The sequence below is a fragment of the Zophobas morio genome, unplaced genomic scaffold (assembly GCF_036711695.1).
Source record: "Zophobas morio isolate AGI-343-1 ecotype UQ-CSIRO unplaced genomic scaffold, CSIRO_AGI_Zmor_V1 ptg000030l, whole genome shotgun sequence".
NCBI classification, from domain to species: domain Eukaryota; kingdom Metazoa; phylum Arthropoda; class Insecta; order Coleoptera; family Tenebrionidae; genus Zophobas; species Zophobas morio.
The window spans coordinates 7502904-7524602 of record NW_026972135.1 but is presented as its reverse complement, the minus strand read 5'-3'; the positions used below and the strand labels follow the sequence as shown (position 1 = coordinate 7524602).

Genomic DNA, 21699 nt, shown 5'->3' with positions numbered 1-21699 from the left:
TACACTTTGGTCGTCTTTCTTCATTGCATTTTACTTATGGTCTTTCTCCACACACCTTTTTACTCCTTTTTTTTAACATTTTTTTCTGATTTATTTCGTGCACTTTTTGTAATCTTCTTTGTTATCTTTTTTTATCGTTTTTCTTTCGACTATTTTTTGTTGTTTTTTACGTTTTTATTACATTCTTTTGCCATATTATGTGGTTCTCTATTATCGTTTTTTTATTGTAGCGTCTTGTTGTCTCCTTTCTTATTAATTTTTTTTTTGCTTTCTTAAGTTGTATTTTATCTGTGATCCATTTTTGCCCCTTTTTTGACTCCCTTTACTTTTAATCCCATTTTTTTAATATCCCTTTGTGTTTTTTTTTGTCGCCTTTTCATTTGACACTTTTTTGTCGCTTTTTTTATATGAACTTTTTGTCTCCTTTTTCTTTCGTTGGTTTCTCGTCACCTTTTTTAACTATATTGTCTTTTGTTGCATAATTTTTCTCATCTTTTTGTCGCCTTCTTGTAACATTTGTCGTCTTTTTTGTTGCAATTTTTTTTGGTTTTTGGTTGCTCCTTTTGTTTTTTTTTTTTTGGTCTGGTTTTTGTAACCTCTTTAATTGTTTTCTGACATCCTTTTGCCACATTTGTTGACTTTTTTTTCTAGTTGAATTTTTTGAAGCACTTTTTTGTGATATTTTTTTATCATTCTTTTGTTGGTGTTTTTTGTCGAATTTTTGTCTTTTTCTCCCACATTTTTCATCCTATTTTTCGTTTTTATCGTCTTGTGTCGCTTTTTTATCACCATTTTTTGTAGCTTTTTTAGTCACATTTTTTGTGAACTTTTTTTTGTTACCTTTTTTTGCTTTTGTTCTCGCCATTTTTTTGTATATTTTTTTTGTAATTTTTTGCCGCGTCTTTTTTGCACTTTTTTATCCCCGTTATGTATGACTTTTTTGTTCCTTTTTTTATCTCGGTTTTTTAGTCATGCTTATGTAGCCTTATTTTGTCGCCTTCTTTTGTTCCTTTATTTGTCATAACTTTTTTGACGACTTTTTTGTCGCATTTTTTGTTAACTTCTTTTTTTTTAGTTGCTTTTTTATTATATTTTTTTTGTAATATTCTTTTCCTACATTTTTATCACCCCCATTTTTGCGTTCTTCTTTTTTACTTTTTTGACTTTCCTTTCTTTGTCGCGTTTCATCTTTGCATTTTACCTGTGGTGACCTTTTTCCCCCACATTTTTCGACACCCTTTTTTTTGTAACATGTTGTTTGTGGTCCATTTCGTCCACTTTTCGTAGTCTTCTTTGTTGTCTTTTTTGGCATCTCATGTGTCGCTTTTTCGCCTGTTTTTAGTTGCTTTTTCACGTTTGTTATTGTATTTGTTCTGTGGCACTCTTTTGCATTAAATTAATTTTTTTTTTCTTTTTTTTGCGTCTTATTTAATATCGGCTTTTTGATTGACACATTTTTAGTTCGCTTTTTTGTCGCCTTTTTCTTTCGTTTTTTTTGGTTCTCTATTGTCGCTTTCTTGTGGCATCTTATACTCTCCTTTATTAGTTTCTTTTATTTTTATCCCATTTTTATTGCTGTTTTATATCGTATTTTATTTGTTATCTTTCTTTGCTTCTTTTTTGACTCCCTTTTCTTTTAATTGCATTTTTTAAATAATTTATTTCTAGTCTTTTTTGTCCCGCTTTTATTTCTTACTTGTGTCCCCCTTTTTTATACGACTTTTTTGTCCTTTTTTCTATCTCGCTTTTTAGTTTTTTTTTTGTCCCTTCACTTGCCACCTTTTTTTACGGTTTTTTATAGTATTTTTTTGATAACTTCTTTTTATTGAGTCATTTTTGACGGTTTTTTTATTACATTTTTTCTGTGACATTCTTTTGCTAACTGCGTTTTTTTATTACATTTTTTTTTCGTCGTTTTTCGGCCGTTTTTTGTAATTTTTTGTGTTACTTTTTTCAATGGTGGCCTTTTCCTTGTTTTTTTTTTGGATCTTTGTGCTGCTTTTTTCTGTTGCATCCTTTGTCTCTATTTTAATCATCCCCTTTTGTGCACTCTTCTTTTTACACTTTTTTGGCTTCCTTTTTTTTGGCGTTTCTTCATTGCATTTTACCTGTGATCTTTTTCTCCACATTTTTTGACTCCTTTTTTTTTGTAACATTCTTTTGTGATCCATTTCGGCACTTTGTCTAGTCGTCTTTGATGTCTTTTTTGTCGTTTTTTGTCTATTTTTTCGTTGTTTTTTACGTTTTTTATTGCATTTTTTCTGTGACATTCTTTTGCTACATTTGTTTTTTGTTTCTCCATTATCGCTTTTTGTGGCGTCTTGTTGTCTCTTTTAAGTCCTTTTTTTGTAACATTTTTTACGACCTATTTCGTACAGTTTTTGTAGTTTATTTATCTTTTCTGTCGCTTTTTTCGCCTGTTTTTTTACTTTTTTATTCTATTTTTTGTGGCATTCGTTGACCACATTTGTTGACCGCCTTTGTCTTAATTTTTTTTTCATTTTTGTTGGTGTTATTTAGAGGCTTTTTAGTTGACACGAGTTCGTCGATACGAAGAAATAGATCTCCCGTTTCCGTCTGTCTGTCTGTCTGTCCCTCTGTCTGTCTGTCGATCTGTCTGTCCATCTGTCTGTCCATTTGTCCGTCTATCTGCCAGCCCCATTTTTCTACTTGCACTTTTTGAAAGCAGTTTTTGTGATCTTTTTATCCCCTTTTTATTTGAGACTTTTTATGGCCCTTTTTTGTAGCCTTTTTTTCCTTTTTCTATAGTATTTGTCATTCTTTTTTGACGCTCTCTTTTGTCTTTTTTTTGTGGCATTTTTTGTCGTGTTTTGTCGCTTTTTTTATCTCAGTTTTTTGTAGCTTTTTTAGTCGCATTTTTGTGGACTTTTTTGTTTGTTACCTTTTCCCATCCCCATCGTTTTGGTACTTTTTTCTCGTCTCTTTTTTTTATTGTTTTTTTTTACTTTTTGGTGCCTTTTTGTACCCTTTTTTCATGCCTTTTTTTACTTATTTTTCTTGTCGCTTTTTTTGTCGTTTTTCTGGTCCTTTCTAAAAAGTTGACTCCATTATTACAAACTCTCATGAAAAATTCACCTGAAACATAAACATAGCAACTTCTTTATCTGCATTTTACTTTTTCTTTTTGTTTTAATTTATTGAAAAATATAATCTAATATACATACATTGATTGTACATCAGGGCTGAGGAAAGTTCCTCGTACATATGGTCAGTAACTTCGGAAAAACTGAATAGCCAAAAATTATCTACCAGAAAAATTAAATTTGTAAAATCAAACTTTAAACCTATTTAAGAATGGATGTGTTTGATTAAACTTCAGGACCAGGGGAAGTTCATTCTAAATAATTTTAGATCAATTTTTAAACATATATTTATTTAATAAATTTTGTAATGACGTCATTTCTGACTACAGAGGATAAACTTCAACTGCATTGAATATGTTGCAAAGGTCGAATTTGTCACAGATAAAAATATTTGGTTACAACATAACACTTATCTTGATACTACTAACTCATAAAATACTGAAATTAAACGTAGACGTTCTATAAATAACCTGATTTTGAAATAAATATCGTCACAAAAAAATACGTTTAAATTTAGCATATCTTGGCAAGTTAATTTATTTCATTTATTTAGTCGTATGAGATTCAGTGGTCAAATTTAGGTCCCTTACTATTTACTTCCTTTATTAACGACACACAAATATTAAAAAAAAGTTCAATTCAACTTCAAAACTGTTTCTACATCGCGTCCTTCAACTGACCATGTACAACAATATCCCAGTAAAAAACCCAAAACCTATGTACTTCTCTACCCACTCATCGCAGGAAATCACCGTAAAAATCGCTCAGTAACAAGACACTCCAGATAATGTTATCAAGAAACCAGACACGACAAGACAAATAAGACACTCAGTATAAAAGAGCATCCATTGTTCCAATTCCGGTGATAGCAAAATGCAGCGAGTGAGCATAATTCTCCTTTGGATTACCTCTGTCTGGGCACACCCTTTCAGCAAATTCGTGCCCATCAAAGATTTAGGTCCCCGCATTATTAACGGCCAGCCGGCATCTCTAGGCCAGTTTCCATGGCAAGTGGCCATCTATGTGACAGTACCTGGTGCTACGAACTTGTGTGGTGGTGCCTTAATTAGTGACACTTGGGTTCTGACAGCTGGACACTGTGTCCAAGAGTAAGATTTCCACTTATGTAGTCTCGTCTAGTGATGTCAATTTTGCAGTGCTACCAACTTCCGGCTAGCTTTGGGGTCCAACCAACTCAGTGGTGACGATTCTAATAGGGTGGTGCAATCCACAGAGCAATTCGTTCAACACGAAGACTACAACCAGTTTACTTTGGATAACGATGTAGCTGTGATTCCGCTACCATCGCCTGTTAGTTTTAATGGTGAGAGTACCACTTGTGTTGTTGTACTTGTAACGATTTGAGCTTGTAGACAACATTCAACCGATTGCTTTGGCTGAGAGTGCGCTGGATGCAGATACCGTAGTAACAGTCAGCGGCTGGGGACTCACTAGTGATGGTACTCAACAAGGAACTTTTGTCTCGGTACTTATTTTGACGTTTTAGGTGGTGATGGTGCCAGTAATGATTTGAACTACGTGGATCTGGTGACTATTTCGACTAACGATTGTAGTGCTGCGTATGGTTCTAGTATCGGTGATGGGGTTATTTGTGCCCAGGGTGACGGGGCGGAGGTCCACAGTACTTGCGAGGTTGGATTTATATTAATTTAAGATTTTGTCTACTAAGGTTGTTTTTAGGGTGATAGTGGAGGTCCGTTGGTTATTGATGCTGGATCTAATCCAGTTCATGTAGGTATTGTCAGTTTTGGACACAGTGATGGGTGCGAGAGTGGTAAACCTGCTGGATTTGCTAGAACTTACTTTTATAGAGATTGGATTAGAGATACAACTGGTGTTTAAATTGTGAAGTACTTGATTTGTTGCACGATAATAAACTAATTTGATAGAGTTTGTTTATCAGTTAAGATATGGCGCCATTGTCTGAAAGTGGTTCGGTCTTGTCAAAATGAGATTTTAATTCGGTAGTCAAGTCATCCGTTAATACCTACAATTTTTTATGATAATGACAATGACAATTGTCGATAGTACTACAGACAACTACTACAAAACAAGCTTAGATACTAACAAGGCTTTCAGAAAAAAATCTCATTTGGCAAAAAATAAAAAACCAATCTTTTTTGAAAAATATGCTCTAATATACATACATTGATTGTACTTCAGGGTTGAGGAAAGTTCATCAAAATAAGTACAGATCAGTTTTTAATATTTATTACTCGACGTATCACGAAAAAATAAATTCTCTAACAAAATGTTATAATTAAAAAAAAATCTGTTGGTTGTTTAAAGTTAATCTACCAGAAAAAATAATCCAAAGTCGGTACCGTGAATGGTTTTCGAAATATTTTGGTTCAAAGTCAAAATTTAAAATTATCTCAAAATTTATTATACATGTAGCATTTTAGAGATTTTGAAATAATTGTAGGAGTTTTGAAACCCTAAAAAACTTCTATAGGTTAAAATTAACAAAAGAGACTGTTTTGGTAATTTTTTCCAGAGCATGGTCTAATAATAACTCTGGGAAAAGTCAAAATTTCACACAGTTTTGAAAAATTGAGACTTCGGAAAATCTGCCTAAAAATTCACAAAAAAAATCTGGAATATAGATCTTGACGCGCCAATTTGAAAAATATAAAATTTTTAATCCTAAAAATTACCAGATTTCATATTAGTGATTTTGGAAAAATGCTAGAAATTTTCGGAAAAATGAAGCCAAAAACCTCTTTAAGTGATTTTCGAAAGTGGTTGACATTTCATAAGGGGAGGGGAGTAGAGAACTTTTGAAAAATTGTCTAAAAATTCACAAACGAATCTGGGATATAGATTTCATCTATATCTTCTGAGCAAATGAAGCTCTCTGTAGGTCGAAATCTACTAAAAAATTGAGCTTCAGAAAAGTTCCCTAAAATTCATGAAAAAATTCCGTAATATAGATCTCGACGTCTTGATTCTAAAATTATAGCATGTTGATGATCCCAGAACAAGATTTTCTGAATATTCAGTGTGAAAAATTTTTTTTTAATCCTAAAAATTACAATAATTAATATTGGCGATTCTGGAAAAATTGTAGAAATTTTCTGAGAAATTAAGCCGAAAATAACTTCAGAAAATGAAAATTTACAAAAAACCGAAACTAGTTCCTGGTGGTCAAACCTCAAAATTCCTTTAGGTAATTTTCGAAGATGGTCGAAAAATGGTCAAAAATTTCATAAGGAGGAATTATAGAAAAACTGAATTTTGGAAAAGTTGACTAAAACTTTCCAAACAATTTTGAGAAATAGATCAATTCTGAAATTTGTCATATATCTAATCGATTTTCCAAAAATGGAAGGATTTTCGAAGAAATGAAAGCGAAAATAGTCTTTGGAGATTTAAATCTATAAAAAAAAAATGGCCCCAGAGCAAGATTTTGGAAATGTCCGGATTGAAAGTAGGATCATGGGAGCTTTCGAAGAAATGAAGCCGAAAATTGTCTCTAGAGGTCGAAATCTAAATAAGTCAAAAATTTCATCGACGAGTACCTATGTATTGGAAAACTAAGTTTTGGAAAAGTTCCCTAAAATTCATTAAAAAATTCTGGGATATAGATCTCGAGGTGCTGATTCCAAAATTATAGCATATTGATGCTCCTAGAATAAGAATTTCTGAATATGCAGTGTGAAACCCTAAATATTGGGGATTCTGAAAAAATTATAGAAATTTTCTAAGAAATTGAGCCGAAAATAACTTCAGGAAATGAAAATCTATAAAAAAAAATTTAGACAATTTTCCCGTTGGTCGGTGTTAAAAATGTGCCATTCTATTCTGAAAAAATCCTGGGAACATGCGAAGAAATGAAACCCAAAATAGTCTCTGAAGTTCAAAATCTACAAAAAAATGTGTTTAAATGATTTTCAAATTTGAACGAAAACAACTTCAGGAAGTAAGAATTTACAAAAAAATCTCTTTAGGTAATTTTCGAAATTGGTCGAAAATTTGTCGAAAATTTTATAAAAGGGGAGTTTGATAAAATTAAGCTTTTGGAAAAACTGGCTAAAAATTCAAAAATACTTGTGGTGATTTTAAAAATATAAAATATTCGGTTTTACAATAAAATTTAAAAAAAATCTAAAATTTACCATTTTTCATTTTGAAAAAATGGTAGAAATTTTCGTAGAAATGAACTCGAAGGTAAGTTCTGGAAGTCTAATTCTACAAAAAAAAACCTTTACCAAATTTTCGGACACTCAAAAATCTCTTAATAGAAAAGAGTAGAAACATTTTTTGAGAATTTACTAAAAATCCACAAAACAATTTTGGGATGTAAATATTGACGTTTGAAAAATCCTTACCTTGACCGTTTTGGAGGTCAAAATCTACAAAAAAAATCCCTTTCGGTAATTTTCGAATGTGATCGAAAATTCTATAACGAGGAATTATAGAAAAACGGAATCTTGGAAAAGTTGCCTAAAAATTTCCAAAAAATTCTAGGATGTAGATTTCGAAAAGCTGATTCGAAAAATACATCGTGTTGATGGTTAAACAACAAGATTTTCGAAATATTCGGTCTGCAACTCAAATTATTTTTGAAATCCTAAAATTTGCCATATTTCTAATTGGCGATTCTCTAAATAGGAGCAATTTTCAAAGAAATGACACTGAAAATAGTCTCTGGAGATCTAATTCTATAAAAAAAATTTAGGTAATTTTTGAAAGTGGTGAAAAATATGTCGAAAATATAAGTATTGAAAATCGAGTTTTTGAAAAGTTGCCTAAAATGCACAGAAAATTCAGGGAGATACTTAGATTCCGACGAGTTTCATATTGACAGTTCTGGAAAATAGTAGGAATTTTCGAAGAAAAGAAACCGAAAATAACTTCTATTAGTTTAAATTCATAAAAAATCTCTTTGGGTAATTTTTGAAAGTGGTCTAAACAGGATCGAAATTTTCACAAGTGGGGAAGTTTTGAGAGGTCCAATTCTACAAAAAAAGCCCTTTAGATAAGGTGGTCGAAAAAATTGAGATTTTGGAAAAGATATCTAAAATTTCACAAAAAAATCTGGGACACAGATCTCAACTGTTAATTCAAAACATATGGTGGCTTTGAAAAGATTTGGTTTGAAAGTTTTTTTTTAATCTTCAAATTGACATGTTTCATAAGGTCGATTCTGAAAAAATAGTAAGAATTTTAGGTTGATTTTGGAAAAATAACAAGAATTTTAGAAGAAATTAAGACGGAAATAACTTCAGGAAATGAAAATCTACAAAACACTCCCTTTAGGCAATTTTCCAAGAGCTAAATCAAAAAATATAGCGTGTTGATAGTTCCATAGCAAGATTTTCGAAAAATTCAGCTTGAAAATATTTTTTTTCAAAATTCTAAAAATTGCTATAATATATTATATTGGCGATGACGAAAAATGTTAGAAATTTTCCAAGAAGTGGGGCAAAAAATAACTTCAGAAAGTGGTGTTCGTAGTTCCAGAGGTTTTTAAAATGTTAAAAATTATTAAAAAAATCTATTTAGATAATTTTGGAATTTGAACGAAATAGGTTGAAAATTTCGTTAAATATTGAAAAAGTGAACTTTTGGAAAAAAAACTGCGTAATTTTCGAAAAAATGAAACTGAAAATAGTCTCTGGAGGTCAAACTCACAAAAAAAATCCCTTTAGGTAATGTTCGAAGGTGGTCGAAAAATAATCGAAAATTTCATAAAAATTTCCAGAAATAGATTTCCACGAGCTAATTTGAAAAATATATTGTACTGATGGTTCCAGAGCAAGATTTTCGAAATTTTCGGGCTGAAACTCAATTTTTTTTAAATCTTAACATTTGCCATATTTCTAATTGGCGATTCTCCAAAAATGGGAGGAATTTTCTAAGAAATGAAACCGAAAATGGTCTTTGGAGATCTAAATCTGTAAAAAAAATAATAAACAAAGACAAAAAACAAAAAAATTCAAAAGGGTATTGAAAAATTAAGTGCTTGGAAAAATTGTCTAAAAATTTGTAAAAAATTCTAGAATGTAGATTTAGACGAGCTCATTCGAAAAATATAGTGGATTAAAGATCCCTAACAAAGATCTTAGACAGATTCAATTTGAAAGCCAAATTTAAAAAAAAATCCAAAAATTGTCATATTTCTTACTGGTGATTTTGGAAAAAGAGTAGACATTTTTGAAGAAATGAAACTGAAAATAGACTCTTGAGGTCATAATATCCAGAAAAAACGTTTGTGATCCCGGGCAATGATTTTTGGAATAGTCAGTTTGAAAGTCGATTTTTTTTATTCTAAAAATTGTTGTATTTCAAACTGACGAATCTGGAAAATGGAAGCAATTTTATGAGAAATAAACCCGGAAATAACTTCCAATAGTCTCAATCCTCAAAAAAAATCTCTTTGGATAATTTTCGAAAGTGGTTGGAAAAGGGTCGAAATTTTCACAAGTGGGGAAATACTGAACAATTGATATATTTCAGAATGGTGATTCTGAAAAAAACAGAATTATCGAAAAAATGAAACCAAAAACAGTTTCTGGAGATCGAAATCAACAAAAATACCCGTTTAGGTAATTTTCGAAGGTCATCGAAAAATTGTTGCATATTTTTCAAGAAATAAAACCAAACAAAGCCAGAATCTACAAAAAATCCCTTTGTCTTAATTCCAAAATTGGTCGAAAACAATAAACGAAACTATGAGTTTTGGGAAAATGGACTAAAAATTCAAAAACCACATAAAATTCTTGAGATAATTTTCGAAGGGGGTCGAAAAATAATCGAAAATTTTCCCCTGACCTGAGTACTGAAAAATGAACTTTTGAAAAAGTGATCTAAAAATTCACAAAAAAATCCCGAATATATCTCGACGTCCTACTACGAAAAATAAAGTGTGTTGATAGTTCCAAAGCAAGATTTTCAAAGTATTCAATTTGAAAACCAAATTTTTTAAAAATCCAAAAAATTCTATTGGGAATTTTGAAAAAAATGACAGGAGTTTTCGAAGGTAGTCAAAGGAATCGTAACTTTTTTGTTAAAGACTTTTCAGAATTTTATCTTTTTAAGGTTTCAGTTTTTTAATACCAACATTTTAATTTTAGTCCAACACTCAAAGACACAAAGCTGCTAATAAAAAATATATTAAGATAAGTATACAAAATCATTCACATCATAAATAATCAAACACCAGTTTGCTGCCTAATCCATTCCCTATAATAATGAGTCCTGGCATATCCTGAAGGATAACCGCTCTCGCACCCTCTAGTGCTGACAAAACTGACAATACCAACTTGAATGGCGCTGCTTCCAGAACCTGTGATTAAAGGACCACCACTATCACCCTAAAGACAAAAATGAAATTACAAAACAAAATAAATAACAACGAAAAATCTCACATTGCAAGTACTCTTGCCTGAACCAGTGGCACAAACAACCCCAGAATTCAAGCTTCCATAGTACTGTGAACACTGGGCGTTAGTAATGGACGACAGAGTGACGTAATTGAGGTTGTTAGTAACTCCCGACGAAGCTGCAAAAATGTAGAAGTATTAAACACAAAAAAATAGGTTAAATTTGATTGGTTAGTACCGTCGCTTGTTTTCCCCCACCCGCTCACTGTAACCGAAACTCCAGACCCCAAACTGCTAGACGCCAGAGTGATTGCTTGGATGTTAGCTGAAAACAACGACTTATTAGTTTACAACAACAACAAGAAAAGAGTGATTACTGGAGAATGTGATTGCTGAATCCAGTCTAATCAAAGCTACATCATTGGCCAACGTTGACGGGTTGTAGTTAGGGTGGACGATCTTATTCGTGGTAGTAACGACGGTGGAACCAGAGTCTGGATTAAGAGTGATGGTACCTAGATAGATGGTAAAAGTACGGGCACTGAAAAGTTACACCAATTTAATGACAGTTCAAACGAAATCAAGTTCTTACTTAACAGCACAGTGAGCTGCCGTCAGAATCCAAATGTTGCTGATAATGGAACCACCACAGAACGACGTTCCTGAAGACGTGGTGAAGTAAACAGCCGCTTGCCACGGGAACTGACCTCTACTTGCCGGCGTGCCATTTATTATGCGACCACCGGCCTTCTGTAGTTCAACTTTCTGAAAAATTTGAAATTAGTACTACCGTTGTCAAAATGAAGTGGCAAAGTACTTCGTTAAGGGGCGAAGCCCACAGTGCTGTCACGCAGAGAATCAGAAAAGCTAGAAGCTGCATCTTGGCTAAGACGAGTAGTGGCTATTGTTTGGATTTTGCTTTTAATATCTCGTCTTGGGATGCTATCATTATCTATTTTTAAAAGGGGATTTGGTGGTTTATTGTCAATCGATCATTTTTAGTTAGTAGTTGTAATTTTTTTGTCTTGTCCTTGATTATAATCATTAGTTTTTGTGGGAGATTTATGATTAAACAAATAAAATAACTGAGGGATTAAAGCAGTAAAAGTGTAGACATAATCGGTACATTTGATTTGTTTTGGGGATTAGGTTTCAAGGTTATTTTTTATTTGATATCAAGTAAACCAGTTTTGTTTAAATAACTGATTTTGCATACATTTGACATAAAAATTCATTTACAATGTGTTACATAATGTCTAAAGATTTAGATTTTTCTTCAACAAAACTACAAAAAAAAAATTGGTCTAAAGAGTTTAGCCAGTACTTCCCTCGCTGTTGGAAACGTGACGACTGCATGCCTATTGTGTTTTTTTTCGCAGTAGATTTCATATATTTTTTTTTGAGTTACCCGGTATATGCAAATTCAAAAAATATGAATGGAATGATAAATTACAAGTACAGACTCTTCATATTTTGTATATTCTAGATAGGATTTATTCGGCAAACTTTTGAGCTGACGTCAACAAGTTTTTGGAGGGGATAACCATCTATATTCTGACTAAAGATTTATGATGCTCTTTATAACCTTAAAATATCTGCAAGATTTCAAAGCATTCGGTTTTGTAGTTCTTGATTAACTCAATAAAATATATTCACGCATTCATTAATTTTTTGGAGTCACCCTGTATATAGAAATCCAAAAAATATGAATGGAGTGATAGATCACAAGTACGGACTCATCATATTTTGTACATTTTAGATACGATTTATTCCACAAACTTTTGAGCTGACGTCATCAAGTTTTTGGAGGGGATAAGCAAATATTTTTTGAGTAAAGATTTATGATGCTCTTTATAGCCTTAAAACATCTGCAAGATTTCAGAGCATTCGGTTTTGTAGTTCCTGATTAAATCAATAAAATATATTTACGCATTCATTAATTTTTTTGAGTCACCCTGTATATGCAAATCCAAAAAATATGAATGGAGTGATAGATCACAAGTACAGACTCATCATATTTTGTACATTTTAGATATGATTTATTCCACGAACTTTTAAGCTGACGTCATCAAGTTTTTGGAGGGGATAAGTAAATATTTTTTGACTAAAGATTTATGATGCTCTTTATAGCCTTAAAACATCTGCAACATTTCAAAGCATTCTGGTTAGCAGATTAAAAATTAAATTTCAAAATATTGTTTTATAATTTTGATTTTTTTTCCAAAAATCTGGACGTTTCGGGTGAAAAGTCGATTCAGAGTTGTAAACTACATGTGTAGGACTATGTTATTTTATACAATTGAAAATCCATTTACTATGTACAATTTTGAAGTGACGTCATCGCATTAGTGGTGGGGATGATTAGACAAATTTTGGTTAGCGTTTTACCATCTACATGATATTCTTAATATAAGTACAAAATTTCACAAGAATCGGTCGAGTACTTTCGGAGATTATCTGTCTAATAAAAATCCGGGACAACAGACGGACAGACGGACAGACGGACGGACAGACGGACAGACGGACAGACGGACGGACAGACGGACAGACGGACAGACGGACAGACAGACGGAAATGGGAGACCTATTTCTTCGTCTTCTAGGGGTCATGAAAGATCGAGAAAACGTAAAAGTAGAGAGTCGACCGACGGACTCGATTACAATACTTCCTTTGCTTACGCTCGGGAAGTAAAAATAATAATAATAAATCTACACTATGCAACTATTATTTCATATCATTAAACTTAATGTTATCTTAAATGTAAGTTGGCCAAGTTTAATATCACTGTACTTATACGCTAGATCATTGATTATTAATCATGATCGATTTGAGATTAACCCCAAACTACGGATTAGACGTACTATTAATTAAAATTGTCAATATTTAAAATAGTTCATCGGTATTAGAACTTATCGGTTTAATTATTAAAAAATTGGTCTAAAGAGTTTAGACAGTACTTCCCTCGCTGTCGGAAACTTGACGACTGCATGGCTATTGTGTTTCTTTCTCATTACATTTTTGTAGTGGGAATTTAAAAAAAATTGCGATGACGTCATCAACATTTTTGCAAGGACACGTATATCAGTTGGGATAGATGTAGTGTAATACTAAGAATAAAATTATTGTATTCCCAAATTTTCGGGAAAATGAATCGGGTCGTTTTGAATATTGATTTTTTATAATCAATAAAATAACGAAACAATTTACTCACGTATACGGCAACTGAAAATCGTTTATGTATAAACATTCTTAATTTAAGATGACAAGCGTAACAGCATACGTGAGAGTCAAACAGAGAAACTGTAAACAAAACGACCATCGGTTTTATTGCTTCGACTTCCGCTTATTATATAAAACATTGGGTTTTATTTTAATTCTTGACGGTGAAATTCACAATTGGTTGATTATAAACATGTCTATTTCACATTCGCGGAACCAAGTGAGCGCATAAAACAAATGCAGGTCTGTAATGTTAAAGTCGATGTAAATAAGCGTGCTACCCTTATGTTTCAACCGAGTTTTTCCTTTAACAAATTTTGTGTCTACCAAATTGGGTTGGTTGGGGTGTAATACTAATAATAAGTGTTGCCTTTAATTAAATCAATAAAATAAATTGACTTCATTAATTTTTTTGAACCACCTCTTAAGAAAATCTAAAAAATATGAATGGAATGATAAATCACAAGTACAAACTCATCATATTTTTTGCATTTTAGATAGGATTTATTCAGCAAAATTTAAGGGTGACGTCACCAATTTTTTTAGGAGGGATGAACAAATACATTTTGAACAAAAGTTTACCATGCTTATAATAACTTTAAAATATTCCCAAGATTTCTAAGCATTCGGTTTTGTAATTCCTGATTAAATCGATAAAATAAATTCACGCCTTCATTAATTTTTTTGAGTCACCCTGCATATGCAAATCCAAAAATATGAATGGAATGATAAATCACAAGTACAGACTCATCATATTTTGTACATTTTAGATACGATTTATTCGGCAAACTTTTGAGCTGACGTCATCAGTTTTTTATAGAAGATAACCAAATATATTTTGACTAAACATTTATTATGCTCTTTATAACCTTAAAACATCTGCAAGATTTCAGAGCATTCGGTTTTGTAGTTCCTGATTAAATCAATAAAATATATTTACGCATTCATTAATTTTTTTGAGTCACCCTGTATATGCAAATCCAAAAAATATGAACGGAGTGATAAATTACAAGTACAGACTCATCATATTTTTACAGTTTGGATAGGATTTATTCGGCAAACTTTCGAGTTGACGTCATCAATTTTTTGGAGGGGATAAGCAAATATATTTTGACTAAACATTTATTATACTCTTTATAACCTTAAAACATCTGCAAGATTTCAAAGCATTCGGTTTTGTAGTTTCTGAGTAAATCAGTAAAATAAATTTACGCATTCATTATTTTTTTTGAGTCACCCTGTATATGCAAATCCAAAAAATATGAATGGAGTGATAGATCACAAGTACAGACTCATCATATTTTGTACATTTTAGATATGATTTATTCCACAAACTTTTGAGCTGACGTCATCAAGTTTTTGGAGGGGATAAGCAAATATTTTTTGACTAAAGATTTATGATGCTCTTTATAGCCTTAAAACATCTGCAACATTTCAAAGCATTCTGGTTAGCAGATTAAAAATTAAATTTCAAAATGTTGTTTTATAATTTTGATTTTTTTTTCAAAAATCGGGTGAAAAGTCGATTCAGAGTTGTAAACTACATGTGTAGGACTATGTTATTTTATACAATTGAAAACCCATTTACTATGTACAATTTTGAAGTGACATCATCGCATTAGTGGTGGGGATGATTAGACAAATTTTGGTTAGCGTTTTAACATCTACATGATATTCTTAATATAAGTACAAAATTTCACAACAATCGGTCGAGTACTTTCGGAGATTATCTGTCTAATAAAAATCCGGGACGGCAGACGGACAGACGGACAGACGGACCGACAGACGGACGGACAGACGGACAGACGGACAGACGGACAGACGGACAGACGGACAGACGGACAGACGGACAGACGGACAGACGGACAGACGGACAGACGGACAGACGGACAGACAGACGGAAATGGGAGACCTATTTCTTCGTCTTCTAGGGGTCATGAAAGATCGAGAAAACGTAAAAGTAGAGAGTCGGCCGACGGACTCGATTACAATACTTCTTTTGCTTACGCTCGGGAAGTAAAAATCAAAATTAATCAATTATTGTGAAAATCGATTATAACGATGACTGTGAGAATTTAATCAATCACCCAACAAATGCATATATTAAAAAAATCTAGACTACTTAGGACGAGTTGCACGCTTAGGCTGGCAAATTTTTTTGAACCTTTTGAACTAAGTATAACAGAAAAAAATTATCAAAACTGATTCAACTGCATTGCTAAATTACTTTGAAATGTATCATTGTTGCAACTTTGTCATTTCCCAAAAATGTGTCGTTGATGTTTCGCAGTTATAACCATTCATGCAATTACAAAACGACATAAAAATGATAAAACTAGAAAAAAATATAAAAATAAAAAACGCTATTTTAATCTATATAATTTACTGCACAATAACTTAAATTGATATTTAAAATCCATGGGAATAACTCTTGAGTACCTATTTTAATATAAGTGTCAATAATTGGTATTATACGAGAAAAATTGTCTTGTCATTGTACCTCTATTAGTTCTACGACTGATACCTTTAATGCAGATAACGATTTAAATAGATAACAAAGATACCACGAAAGACTTGCAAAAATCAAAAATCTATAATCAGCAAATTACCCAATTAACAATACAAAACAACGCTTCAAAAACAAATTAAAACCGTGCTATCTTTTATCAGAATAATAAAGCAGTATATTCGTCTAGTCTTTCAAAACCAATTTTGCGACATTTACGACTCACTTTCTCAAAACCTATTCCGAAAATCTAGCTCTTAATCTAACCCTCCTATCATAAACCCATAAAAATCCCTTTTGATCACACTTTAATCTGTTAACATATTACGCACTTAACCTGTCACAGAACAATTCTCACCTCATATTGATAAAATCGTCTGCAAGACGAATATAAAAGAGCTCGTTTCGCTCCAATCGTCACTTCGACCAGAACCAACAAACAACATGCTTCGTTTTGCTCTTCTCATCCTTTGTGTGGCCGCAGCCGCTCTGGCTGTACCAGCCGAGCTCCCTCTACTTCCAGGAGTAAGTACCTCTATTTTTCGTTCCACTTGCACTTAACATTTTTTCTCAGGCCGTGCCAGCCGCTTCCACTTCCAAGTACCTTCCATTCAGAGAGATCAGCAACGGACGTATCATTAGCGGATCCCCTGCTTCCAGAGGACAGTTCCCATGGCAAGCCGCCCTTTACTTGACCCTTTCATCCGGTGGTACCTCCTTCTGCGGTGGGGCTTTGATCAGCTCCACCTGGATTCTGACGGCAGCCCATTGCGTCCAAGGGTTGGTTGGCGTTGCTATTACATAGCACCTCCTCTTACAATTGTGTTACAGAGTTAGTGCAGTCACCGCTTATTTGGGTGTGACCTCTTTGAGCGACAGCTCCCGTGTTACCGCCCAAGCCAGCAGAGCCGTGGTACATCCCAGCTACTCTTCGTCCACTTTGGCTAACGACATCGCTCTCCTGCAACTCTCCTCGTCCGTTTCTTCGTCTTCGTACATATCGACCATCTCTCTGGGCACCAGTACTCTTGGAACCGGAGTTTCTGTCACCGTAAGCGGTTGGGGAAGAACCAGCGACAGTAAGTCCTCGGTACTTTAGCTTTAACTTTGTGGTACTATCGGTTTGTTCAAGGTTCATCGTCCATCAGTCAAACCCTCAACTACGTCGGATTGACCACCATCTCGAACACCGTCTGCGCTCAAACTTACGGTAGTATCATTCAATCTGGAATTGTTTGCTGCACAGGTACCACCATCCAAAGTACCTGCAATGTGAGTTTGACAACGCTTGTTGTGGATAGGATTTTATGTGTTTTTGTTGGTAGGGTGATAGCGGCGGCCCATTGGTCACCGGCTCTGGCAGTAGCGCTGTCCATGTTGGTATCGTCAGTTTTGGTAGCTCTGCTGGGTGCGCTAGAGGATACCCATCGGCTTACACTAGGACCGCTGCCTACAGAAGCTGGATCAGCTCGAATGCCGGAGTTTAAGGGTAGGAGGGTTAAACGTTTCGGTTGGAGGAAAACGACAAGGCATATTGTATTGTATTAATTAAGGTGTTAAATAAAAAGTTAGTGATATGTTTGAGTTTTACTAAAAAAAAACATGCTTAGGTACCTAGTTTAAAGTAGACGTCATTGGGTACCTCGAGCGACCCTAAAAACTTACGACAATACCTTAATAATAATAATAATAATAATAATAGGACTTTATTAAATAATAATAGGCGAAGTCTAGCCATAGGCTATTACACTTAACCTTAGATTTACAAGAAAATAAAACTAACCAAACAGTTTGTACAGAAAAACGGATTAAATATCTAGACAGGAGTCAGCTAGGTAATGATCAAATTAAACAAATTAAACTAATTAAATCTAAATTAAATTAAATAATCCATAATTAGAAACTAAATTTATACAAATAATAATAATAATAATAATAATAATAACAAAAAGTTAACAACAAGCAAGAGAACCACAATAATAAACTTAAACCTGAGTATTAATCAAGCATTTTTTAATTTTTTTCCTAAAACAATTGATGGAAGAACTTGAATTAAACTCTAATAAAAATTTATTGTAAATTTTGATAATATTGTACGTGAAAGATCTCTGAAAGATAGATGTATAATGCTTTGGCATTGACAGTTCTTTAAGATTCCTTAATGGAAGACTTGAGTTTAACATACTTTTTCTTGTATGAAATTTACAACGCAAGTACGGCGGAGAGTTAGAGGAAAATAACTTGAAAGCAAAGATCAATAGGTGATACTGAAACAATTTGTCAATTTTCATCCAACCAAGCTCACAGATTTTCTGAGACACATGATCAAATTTCCTCAAACCAAAAATGAAACGACAACAATTATTTTGGATTTTTTGAAGACGGTATTTATCAATACTGTCAAGACATGGGTAATATATTACTAGGCAATAATTTATATATGACAAGACAAGAGACTCGTCCAGTGGCGAGCCGTCGAGGGCAGCAAGGTAAGCTCTGCTGCCCAAGAAATTTTTGCAAAAAAAATATTACCCTTTTTACATCCTGAACGTAATCCAAGGAAATATTATAATTCACCGAACGGTCAGCTACTTTTATTTCAATCTCGAATGGCTTGAAAATGCAGCGTTTGAGTCTGCTTGTGTGTACCGCGCAAGCAGCGAAAGCAGCGTTGGTCTCTGCGGCCGTGCGCTGTTGATTCATTTCTAGTACCTACGAGCTGAGACGACACGAAACGAGCAACGCGCTGAACTGAGAACACCTACATGATTCATGTGTCGGACAAAGAGGGAAATAAAAGCAGCAAAATTTCTGCTTTAAAACTACTCTTGGATGCTGATAATGACCGTTTTAACTCGGTAGCGTTCGATTTTGCATTCAGGTGATCACTCACTCCGTTGTTTGTAGTGTTTGCTGTTGTTCTGTGTTTTGCTGTCTCGTTTACGTGGAAAATTCGTTAATTTTTAAGTCGTTATTGAATATTTTTCTAAAACAAGGTGAGTTTTGTCTTTTTCCATTTAAGAATGGAGGTACTATATTTTTAATTTTACTATAGCATGGAAACAAACATGACAAATCCTGCTCAAGCGGTACAAATCAATATTCGTCAATGGAAAAATTTAACATGTGATGACGCTGAGGGCTGCATTATAGAAGTTTTATTAAAAAATCCGTTCTCTCGTTTTTCCCACTTATAAAAAAAGTCGACCGTCCGATGCCTGATTTATCTTCCAAATTAACATGTGAAATAAAAGTAAAGCAAAAAACCTCAGTGAGACATTTCCAAAAATCCTACTACGACAATCATAAATGGCTTTGTGCGTGTGTTACCATGAACAAAATGTTTTGCTGGCCTTGCTTACTTTTTAGCAATGATAAAACTGTATGGCGCACTACTGGGTACAACAATTTAAACAACTTTTTCAATGCAGCTGCTAAACATGAAAAAAGTCAAACGCATATTTTTTCAAATGTAGTTTTCAAAATGTTTGACCGGTCTACAAGAATCGATGTTGCGCTGGATGAACAAAGGAAACTGAATATATTGGAACACAACAAAAAAGTTCAAAATAACAGAGAAGTTATGAAAAGATTGATCGACGTTGTATGTTATTTAGCGATGCAAGAATTGGCATTTAGAGGCCATGATGAACGAAAAGCTAGCACCAATAGAGGGAACTATATAGAACTTTTAAATTTATTAGCAGAGTACGACGAAAAGTTGGCGTCTCATTTAAAAGATGCTTCGGTATTTTCTGGTACTTCAAATCACATTCAGAACGATTTGATCGAATCGATTTCTGTGGTGGTTTTAGATTCAATTAAGAAGGAAATATCAGATAGTTTGTTTGTATCAATTCTTATTGACGAAACTTCTGATGTTTCAAATCATTCACAGTTGTCAACTGTAATACGATATGTATCGAAGTCTGGTGTTTTAAACGAGAGATTTTTGGGATTTACTGATGTCAGTGGCGATAGATCTGCAAATTCCATAGCTGCACATGTTATTGCAGTTATCGAAAATTTATCGTGTGAAAAAAAAATTGTTGCACAAACATATGACGGTGCTGCAGTCATGGCGGGAGAACTTAATGGAGTTCAGGCAAAAGTTAGAGAAAAATACCCAAGAGCATTTTTTATACACTGTTGCGCTCATGTATTGAACTTGGTCCTTGCTCAATCCCTTAACCACATCAAACAGTGTAAAATATTTTTTTCTACAGTTAGTGGAATGGCTTCATTTTTTTCGCATTCGACAAAACGGACAAATGCATTAGAAAATATTGTTAATACAAAATTACCAGGAGTGGCGCCAACCAGATGGAACTACAATTCACGATTGATTAATACAGTGTACAATCACCGACAACATCTTGTAGAATTTTTTATTTTAGTGCAAGAAAATCCCCAAAACTGGGACAAAGATGCAATAGTTTCAAGTACTGGATTCTTAAATTTTCTGAAGGATTTTAAAACAGTATTTCTACTACATATTTTTCATCACATATTTGCCCATACAGATCATCTCTACAATGTTTTGCAAAAGAAGTGCTACGAAATAAAGTACTGCATTAATAAAATAGAAGAAACAAAACTACAAATCTCTAATTTTAGAGGAGAATTTACACAAATATTTGAAAAGGTGGTGGCATTAGTCGGTGAACCAAAAAAGAACCGAAAAACCAAAGAAGAAAATTCATGGTTAGAAAAATTGTTTTATGAAATCATAGATACTATAGTTGGCCAAATAACAACTCGTTTTGAAAAATTAAAATTCTTAGATTTTATTGAGTTATTGAACTCTAAGAAATTTAATGATTTTAAAAAACAGTTTCCTGAATCATTAATTACTTCCCTGGGAGTACATTATTCCGATTTATTTGACTTTGTTAGACTTATAAACGAATAATTAACTGTTTTATATAGTACCTCTGATTTTAAAGATAAAGAATTGCTAGAAATTTTTTCTTACCTGCAAGACAACGAACTTTCGGAAGCAATGCCTAAAGTGTACAAATTATGTTGTTTAATAATTGATCTACCATATAGTACTGCTTCCGTAGAACGTACTTTTTCAACACTTAAGCGAATAAAAACTTATGCGAGAAACACAATGGGTCAAGAACGACTGTCGTCACTGGCAGTTTTATCAATTGAACAAGATTATTTAAAATTTCTGAAAAGCAGTGTCAGTTTTTATGATAAGGTTTTACAAAACTTTTGTAAACAAAACAGACGAATTGAATTAACCTTTAAATAAAACATTGTTTTATCCGTTTTATATATTTTTTTATTATGTCGTTATTTGCAGAATTTAGATATTTAAAAAAAAATATTACAACACATTTACAATTTTATTTTGCTGCTGCCTTATCAGTAAAGTCACGGCACGCCACTGAGACTCACATAATTTCTTCCTCAATTTAAAATTGAGTAAAAGGTAATTTGAATAAAGAAGTTTCAATGCGATTTTTTAATAATGTTAGAAATATGGGTCTTAAAACGAAAATCGTCATCA

At 33.0% G+C, this 21699-nt stretch overlaps 3 protein-coding genes across 4 annotated transcripts; 2 read left to right on the top strand and 1 right to left on the bottom strand.

Moving 5' to 3' along the window:
• Nucleotides 1–3936: 3936 nt before the first annotated feature.
• On the top strand, nt 3937–5015 carry LOC135137985 (chymotrypsin BI-like). Of its 2 annotated transcripts, none has more exons than XM_064067788.1 (5): nt 3937–4213; nt 4262–4428; nt 4478–4558; nt 4612–4757; nt 4806–5015. In XM_064067788.1, exons 1-5 carry the CDS (start codon nt 3978–3980, stop codon nt 4965–4967), a joined length of 792 nt encoding a protein of 263 aa, XP_063923858.1. In that variant the 5' UTR covers nt 3937–3977; the 3' UTR covers nt 4968–5015. The 2 variants fall into 2 exon arrangements, with proteins under 2 accessions (XP_063923858.1, XP_063923857.1); XM_064067787.1 differs by having other exon boundaries at nt 3938–4213; nt 4478–4564.
• Nucleotides 5016–10227: 5212 nt separating this feature from the next.
• Nucleotides 10228–11379, bottom strand: LOC135138041 (chymotrypsin BI-like). Its single transcript, XM_064067872.1, has 6 exons — nt 11271–11379; nt 11046–11218; nt 10831–10994; nt 10692–10778; nt 10499–10632; nt 10228–10444 (listed from the first exon to the last, which is right to left on the bottom strand). Exons 1-6 carry the CDS (start codon nt 11331–11333, stop codon nt 10283–10285), a joined length of 783 nt encoding a protein of 260 aa, XP_063923942.1. The 5' UTR covers nt 11334–11379; the 3' UTR covers nt 10228–10282.
• A 5212-nt stretch (nt 11380–16591) lies between these two features.
• Nucleotides 16592–17755, top strand: LOC135138038 (brachyurin-like). Its single transcript, XM_064067868.1, has 5 exons — nt 16592–16703; nt 16753–16958; nt 17010–17257; nt 17311–17450; nt 17504–17755. Exons 1-5 carry the CDS (start codon nt 16623–16625, stop codon nt 17663–17665), a joined length of 837 nt encoding a protein of 278 aa, XP_063923938.1. The 5' UTR covers nt 16592–16622; the 3' UTR covers nt 17666–17755.
• The last annotated feature ends 3944 nt before the right edge of the window (nt 17756–21699 follow it).